Source organism: Glycine soja, chromosome 4, assembly GCF_004193775.1.
Source record: "Glycine soja cultivar W05 chromosome 4, ASM419377v2, whole genome shotgun sequence".
Taxonomy (NCBI): Eukaryota; Viridiplantae; Streptophyta; class Magnoliopsida; order Fabales; family Fabaceae; genus Glycine; species Glycine soja.
The window spans coordinates 46,333,907-46,342,964 of record NC_041005.1 but is presented as its reverse complement, the minus strand read 5'-3'; the positions used below and the strand labels follow the sequence as shown (position 1 = coordinate 46,342,964).

Sequence of the window (9,058 nt, the reverse complement as noted above, 5' to 3'; positions counted from 1 at the left end):
TTACTGTTAGAAGGTGAATAGAAAGCGCGAAGTACAAGGCAGGGAGGGAGGGGGAGTGGAGGGCGCTGTGAGTCTGTGACTTTGACCAGTCCCACAAAATACAATTTGAAACGAAACCCTTTACTTAATAAGTAGAGTGCAAGTTCAGAACTCGAACCTTCAGAGCCATTATTATTATTGGCCTCCCTTACGTGGATCCTTTATGATTAATATCCTATTTATGTCAAGAATCTCATGCCAATTACTAGTAAAATAGTCCACTATTATCATTAATAAATAGAAAACCGACGCTTGTGATACGTGGTGGGTCCACCAGCTTTTCCTGTTCTCCAAACTCAACTATAAAGCCCCTCCTCCCCTCTCTCTTACCATTTGTTTCGCAGTCACTACTGTTCATTTCTTATAACAACTCTCATGTTAAGCCACTGTTGAATGAAAACCTTGGGAATATGAGAAGGCCTTGCAAACATTCTAAGAAGAAACATGATCTCTTTGAATGCCTCCCTGACGATCTCCTTGTCCTTATTCTTTCTAAGCTCAGCTCCACCGCTTCTTCTCCTTCTGATTTCATCAACATCATCTTAACGTAAGTTCGTCTTCACCTAAAGAAAACTAAATCATACATGTTTTTATTTCACATCCTAAGTTCTGAGTTCTAACCATTTTACCCAGATGCAAGAGGTTAAACCGGTTAGGCCTGCACCGTCTTGTGTTATCCAAAGCTGCCTCTAAACTATTCGCCATAAAACCGAAAAATTGGTCGGAATATGCTCACTCTTTTCTCAAACACTGCGCTAACGCCGGTAACGTGGATGCCTGTTACACTCTCGGAATGGTTAGTCATTTAACTATGGAATAAATTAAAAAATAAATGTTTTGTTTTTTATTATCTAATTATGTTTTTTCTTCTTCTTCAGATCCGATTTTACTGTTTGAAAAATCGAGGGAGCGGACTCTCGTTAATGGCGAAGGCGGCCATGAAGCTGCACGCGCCGGCTCTGTACTCGCTGGCGGTGATTCAGTTCAACGGCAGCGGCGGTTCGAAGCGCGACAAGGATCTACGCGCGGGCGTGGCCTTGTCGGCGCGTGCGTCGTTACTCGGCCACATCGACGCGCTTCGGGAGTTAGGCCATTGCCTTCAAGACGGTTACGGCGTGCGGCAGAACGTCACGGAGGGGAGGCGGCTACTCGTGCAGGCCAACGTGCGCGAGCTCGCGTACGTCCTACGCGCCGTGGCGCCTTCGCGCTGCTACGAGACCTCGCTGCTGACGTGGCGCGCGCTGAGATGTCAGAGAAACAACAACAACAACAACGCGGTGGTGGCATGTCCTTTGCTGAGTGATTATGGTTACAACGTGGCGGCGCCGGAGGTGCAGCCGGCGAATTGGTTTCTGAGAGAGTGGTTTGAGTCCGGTAAGGGAAAATTGGAGGAAGGACTAAGGCTTTGCGCGCACATTGGGTGTGGCCGACCGGAGACGCGGCCGCACGAGTTTCGCCGGTGTTCGGTTTGCGGCAAAGTGAATTACTGTTCTCGTGGATGTCAGGCGCTGGATTGGAAGTTGCGGCATAAGATGGAGTGTTCGCCGGTGGAAATGTACGATGGTGGTGTGGATGGAGAGGATGAGTTTGTGGTCCCAAACGATGCCGTTTGAAGAAATGTTTCATGAAATTCCGGTGCAGAATGATTTGAGGCAAAAGTCTTCCTGTCAAAGAATTAAAATTCTCTACTCTTGCCTTCATTTTGTTTTTATTCATTGGATCTACGGCATCACAACAACAACAACAGTTAGCAACAGTTACAACTCAGCCTACAGAATCGATTTCTAAGGTAGAACATAAGAAAAAAAGAACAGAAATAAATAGAGAAAATAAGGGATTCTATAAATTAAAAATATGTCAATGAGTTGTATGTACCATGTACAGATGAGGTAGTAACTTTTTTTTTAAATATATATATATAAAGTAGATATACAACTAAGATTAAAAAGTTCTTTATTCAAAAATGGTTTTCGTGTTAATTTTACCCACTGTGGTGGTAAATGTTGTGCAAATGCAATACAAGGAAATACTACTTTCTGTTTATTTGTTTTTTTAATATCTTTGAAATTAAAATACTAGATGGGGTGTACAATATCTTAAAGATATGACAAGATAAAATTTAGTTTTCTTTCATGTCTTTCAAGGCAGGAATCTTACTTTATTTCATTCTTTGAGAATAGCTAGATAGCTTGAGATTAGGCTTTCTTAATGAAACGGTTTTGTTTAAAATTGGGAAATTGCAGTTGGTTTTAAAATTGTCAAATAAGCTATTGTGGAGACATGGGAATATTCATTAGGTTACTACTTATGAGGATGCAAGCAATATTTGGGTGCAAATTTAGTATCATTAATTGCGAATGGAAAGAGTATTCGAGAAATGGATGGGGGAGAAAAGAAATTAAAAAGAAAAAAGAAAACAAAGGATATTGTGGGGAAAGGAAAAGGATTGAAAAAGGAACAGCATAAAGTAGAAAATCCAAAAGGCACATTGGCGCTTGTGACTCCGTATTGTTGAGTATCTATTCTATTGAGTGGAGAGTGAGTACATCCATTAACTATTTTTTTTTGTTGAAATTGCGCTATCAAAAGAAAATCTACACCTAGTTGGGCTGCCAGTTCCCCACGAATTAAGCTATAAGTTATTCATCCCCTCACTCCATTTGTCCTCTTAAAATCTTCTTAAATGGTTTTGCTTTATGAAAAGAATTCAGTTACACATAAGTGTCACATGTATCAAATCTTAAATTAATTGAATATGTATTTATGTATGACACAATAATCATCGTTTTTTTATATTTTAATTATGTATTAAAAATAGTGTGATGGAGTGTTAAATAATTTTAAAAACTATATAAAATTTGTAGTATCCATAATTTTTTAATATAACAATCAAAATAATAATTTAATTATCGGAAGTGTAAATATTTTTTTCTGTAATCCAATAAAAGTTAATCATACATAATAATTTTTATTTATTTTTAATCATACGAACCTCTTAACTAATTTATGTCTTTTAATAAAATAATTAATTTAGTTAATCATATTTAATTTGTTAATTAATTATATTGTCGTCTTAAATTTTTTTTTCTCATTTCTCTATTTATTTAATTATTTTTCATTAATATTTGGAGAAAAAATGATTAAATAATGATATGTAGGAAAAAAAAATCAATACATCTAAAAATTAGAAGAAGAAAAATCTTATAAGAAATAAGAAACAAATGTCAGAATAGAGTCTTATAATTAGAGAGGAAGAGAATAAAATTATCATTTTTTATAATTAATTTAAAATTCAATAATTTTAATTAATATAAAAATTACACTATTGAAATAATGCAATTTAATATTTATTAAAATTAAAAATATTAAAACAGTGAAATACGTGAAGACCACGTAAAGATTGTGCTAAACGCAAGCAGATACTTCACCTTCCATCTCTCTTTATTTTTTTGTTACCATAGATATAAGATTTATTAATCATTTTTTTTTATAGAAAATCTATTAGTTTTATTGATAACCAATCTTTATTTATTGTTAAAAAACTTGGCTGATCACATGACATCTCTCCTTCCTTCTTTTGTGATCTTTCCTTCTTATTACGTGAATTATTTCATCTGAGATATGAGATTGAAATATGAGATTTCACTTAACAAGTTTAAATTCAATATCATTCGACCAACGTTTCAACATACCCTAAACTGATATTGTTTTTTTCTTCTTTACTGGGTGGAGAAATGAATAAAAAAGTGGAGATATATCTTTGATCTTTACTTGGCTTGGCTTTAAATTGGGTGTGAATGTGATGTATGCATGTCATGTCATGCACGTGGATGAGCAGATAGAACGTCCGTATGTGAAACTAACTACTCCTCTACTCTACTACTACGTACTATTACAGTAAGTAGTACGATGATGTACGTGTAGCGATGCAGAGGTATGGGCATGGCATGGTACTTTTCAAAAACGGGCTTGGACATACATTTTCTGAAAGTTTTAGGGAAAGAAATGAAATAAAAGTGAATCAAAATAAATTTTTTTGAATTAAAGTAAAGTATATAAAAATATAAATTTTATCTTATTTTATTGTCTATTCATTTTTTTTTCGTTCTTTTTCGGCGGAAGAAATAAGAAGAAAGAAAGGCCAGTTTCCATGTTATTTACGTTATTGTTGTTTTCGTATTCAAAGCCGTAATTCATGACGATTTTGACGGTTACTAATGCCCAAGGCTAAGGTCCACATCGCTACCTAGCTAGCTAGGTTCCGGTTTTGAGAATTATTGAAGCCAGCTACCATAAGGGATCCAAATAATTTAATTATTGGAGCCAGTTTTATTATATCATTCTTTTAGGTGACACTACTGCTAATATTATTTTCTTTTTTAGTTTTTAATATGTAGGAGGCTATAAATTTTAAAAGTTTTAAGGGATGGAATTTGAGATCTAGGATAAACATATGGAAATTTTGGACTTTTAAACCACTTTAATTTATCCACTCGTTGTTTTAATCCCCGTTAATCCATTAGTAACAACTTGTTAATCTATTATAGCAATTTAGCTTAAATCTACCTACTAATTAAATAGGGATGTATATGAACTTGGATTGACTCGATAACCTAATCAATGCATATTAAAGCAAAGAAAAACAAATCAAGTTCGTTGGGTCTATCGGTCTGATTTAAATTTTAAAATTAAAAAATTCAATAATACTGGTTCCAATATCGAAACTACTTATATAAAGTCAAATTTAGCATAGTTCAATCTACTAATCGAATGGGAATGTATAAGCCAGGGTTCAGATTGACTCAATGACCTAATTAATGCAAATTAAACCAAACAAACATATCAAGTTTCTTGTATTTGTCGGAGACGAACACAGTATTAGAAAATTTATAATAATTTACGTATATTCTTGCATTAAGTTTCACTTACACAAACGAGCATATCAAGTTGCTTGGGCCTATCAGTTTTATTTGAATTTTAAAATTGAAAAAATCTATTATATTCAATTATTTTCACTTCATTTATGTTTATTAAAAAAAATAGTTAAGTTGATTAATCACATTAAATTTATTCATTAGTCATACTATCATTTTAAAATAACCATTTTCTTATATTTCTATTCACTTAATTGATTTCCATTAACGTTTGAAAAAAGAATAATTAAGTAAGAGTGTGTAGAAGAAAATAATTAATCATAGAAATTAGAAAATGTCTTATAAAAAGAAATAAATAAAATTTTAAGAAGAGTCTTATGATTAGGGACGGAAGAAAAACTACTTTAAAAGGAATTTTTTGAATGTTTCGTAACTCTGTAATTTTATAACTTTTATATTTTATAAGTGTGATTTTATAACTTTGACTTTTAAAACTATTATTATGTTTTCTTTCATTTTATCATGATTTTTTTTTCTAGTTTCCATTTTTATTATTTTAATAATACATTCAATGACTTTACTTGAGTAAACTCAATTATAATTAGATTGATTCAGTTTATGTTTTGATTAATTTAAATCTAAATATCTCCTTTAACACAATACAATTGCTATTCTAAATATGCTAACAACATGCACTTGAGTCCCAAAATTGCCAAATTTTTGTTTTCAAAGTTGTTGCTCCCCAATCTCAATGCAACTTTGGACCAACCAACCTAAGGATAAAACAAACAATCTTCTTACTGAAAAAAAAAAAAAAACTAGATCTCTTTTATTAACTTTTGTGTTTTTATCTCCATACATCCTTGTTTCCAAACTCTTTCCTACATACTTACCCTTCACCGAGCCTTTCTCTTCTCGCTCTTCTTTTCCTTCTTCACCCACCCTCTTCACCTTTCTATTCATCCCCCATCTTTACCATCCTTTTCCCCTTCTTTCCTTCTTATAAACGTAAGCAAATTCCATGTCAACCGAATTGTCCATGGCATTGCAAACCACGTTGCTTACCATCACCATTTGTTGCGCCCTCCCATTGTCATTACTGGAGAAACTTATCTCTTCTTCTGTAATAGAGAACTAAACCCCCACCATCTTAGTCCTTCTAGATTGGTGGGGTGGGGAAGGATATCCCATAACTAGATGAAACTTTGTTACTAGATGGAACTTTGTTAGAAAACAATTAATAGGATACATCATTAAGGACATCATTTGGTTTGGGATATAAAGTGGGATGAAGGTCATTTACCCCAACACCTAAATTGAATAAGAGTTATAGTTATCAAGTTATGTCAAATTAATTTTTAGACTCTAGTTTTGTAAGAAAATATAGATCAACTAAGTAATTCTTGTCCAAGATAGGACTAAGACCGGGACAGACAGTGCCTTTGATAGCATCTGCATGTCAGAATCCACGATAGCAGAAAAAGGAAGCACAATAGCAGAGGTACAGATAGCATAAGCCAATTTGGAGTGAAGGTTGCTGCAGAGTGAAGGTACGTTGCTGCGGAGTGAAGGACCTAGCTAATGACCCAAACAGGAAGATGAACCAGCTGAGTCTGCTGAAAAAAAAAACTAAAATCGTGAATTAATATGAAAATTTCAAAGACTAAAACCGTAATAATCTGTTAACATACGAATGCGGTTTACAAAAACCATAGTAAACTCCTTCAGAAACTTTAATAAAATTTTAAAAATACCACCACGTGACTTAGTACATCAGTTTTTGATCACTAGGTAGATTTAATGATGATGTAAAAAGCATTATTTGTAATAGTGAAGATTGATTTTACTGTTAAAATTCATGGTTCATAGTAGATTATCTATAAAGGTAGTCGGTACCAATGGCCTTAGTTGCACACCATAGAACATAGAATGCAAGTCAAGCCAAAATCTACAGGAAATAGCTTTCTTATATTTTTTTCTTATTTAAAGTTGAGAACACACATACATTAAGAACGTCATCTTAAAAACAAAAAGAACGTCAATCCAAACAAGCTCTCGATTTGTTTCAGTGAACCTGACACTTGAGCTTGTGTGTTTAAAATGATATATTTTAAGAATTGATTTAAAGTTTTAGTTACTATAGTTTTAAAAATATTAGACGGATTGTTGACCCGGTCATGAAACTGAATTAATGGATGAATATATATATATATATATATATATATATATATATATATTATCATAACTTTAATAATTAATTATGATAATAGTGTGGTAATAAATTTAAGTCTTTAGTTTAATTTTTTAGTGTATCATATTTTTATATTTTGACAAAATTTTACATTTTTTAAAAAATAATTAATTTTAATTCAACATTCTGGGTCAGCATAGAATTTGGCTGCATCATATTGGATTAAAGACATGGCCGATCTAATAGGTAATATGACCTTGTTAGACCTGATAGGCAATCTGAATTTTAAAACTATGTTAGTTACTGTATATCGTCGTGGATTATATTTGGTTTAAACAACCACGTGTCATACTGCATGCTTTAGCCTCAGAGTTTTGTTTATAGAATTTACGCAGTGGTTGGATATGTATGTTGCAGGGAGAGGATACCGAATTCAGCTGTCCATGACTGGGTCGGAGTCTTTTCTCCAGCAAACTTCAAGTACGGTACAATTATCTTTGTCTCATGGAATACATATTTAATAATATTATATATAAAGAGGGATTAACTTATTTTAAAATTAACTCTTTTAGAATTATTTTTATTTTTATTATTTATTTTCTTAAAATTTAATAATTATAATGAATAATCAATATTAATCATTAAAGTTAAAAAAAATAAATGATTAGGATAAAGATTAACTCTTTTAAAATTATTTTTGAAATTGGTTCCTTCTCTTTATATATATATATATATATATATATATATATATATATATATATATATATATATGTGAAAATATTAGCAACACTAAATATATCTTATTATAAAATAAATTCATAGTAATAAAAAAGGTAAATTTCATGTAGACCACGCTCAATGATTAAGAGACACTTGGAAGAGTCTTACATAAATTTTAAGGCGTGCTTTGATAAATTTATCCAAAAAAGAAAATTATAAAAAAGAAAAATAAGTTATTTATAAGTCAAAACTAACTTATGTAAAAAAAATTATGCATAAATTAATTTATAAAAAATTTCTTATATTAACTTTACTAAAAACTCAGCTATCAAAGGGAGTTTAAATTAGATAAGTGAGTAGGTGTATAAATTATTATAAGTCTCTTGATATTTGTCTTCAAATTCTAACCTATAAAAGAAACAATAATTTATTTTATGGAAAAAATCATTTCATTATTTTCTTATCTTTTAAGTGTTTTGGAAGATATTTTGTCCTTAGTTGACTTCATAAAAGTAAGTTGTGACCCAAATAAACTTTTTATTTATCGGTGAAGCTTATCATTATAAGTTGCTTTTTAATATATTCTAATAAATTTCTTAACCAAGTTTATAACATAAGCACGTTGCTAAATTATTCATCTAAGGACACCCTTAATTTTAGACTCACAAAAAGTTTGTACAACAAACTAGAGTCTGTAAGCCGGTTTGGTAGAAGTGAAATTGATTTGAAAATTTTAGTGGATCCCCGATTTTATCATTAGTGAGCAGCAAGTTTTTATTTTTGTACCCTTATTAATACAATACTTCCATTTTTTATCTTTTAGTTTTTTTATCATTAGTGAGCAGCAAGTTTTTGTTTTTGTACCCTTAATACAATACTTCCATTTTTTTATCTTTAGTGGACACTTTGACTAAATAATCTTACTTTTTTATTTTGTCAATTGCTTGCTTATTTCTCTCAAATCAAACAACCAAGCATTCTATTTTTTTTTTAAATTATTTATCTTTTATTTTCATCTACTATTTTTCTCTCCTCACAATCAAACAAAGCATAAAAGAAAAGCACATCAGCTAGCATTTTTAGTTATATAAATTTAACTAAAATACCTTGTAAAAAGTGGACACTCGTCCCAACAATCAAAATTTTCATGGTGTTAAGTACAATTTTTGTCAAGTCAATAAACTAAAGGAAATCTTTTTTTAACATAACAGTTCATCAACATGTCTATACACCG

General features: G+C 31.4%; 1 protein-coding gene across 1 annotated transcript; it reads left to right on the top strand.

Annotated features, from left to right (window-relative positions):
* Positions 1-357: 357 nt before the first annotated feature.
* On the top strand, positions 358-2,095 carry LOC114409947 (F-box protein At1g67340-like). The gene is made up of 3 exons (XM_028373637.1): positions 358-586; positions 673-835; positions 918-2,095. The coding sequence occupies exons 1-3, from the start codon at positions 450-452 to the stop codon at positions 1,650-1,652; spliced, it is 1,035 nt and encodes a 344-aa protein (XP_028229438.1). The 5' UTR covers positions 358-449; the 3' UTR covers positions 1,653-2,095.
* The last annotated feature ends 6,963 nt before the right edge of the window (positions 2,096-9,058 follow it).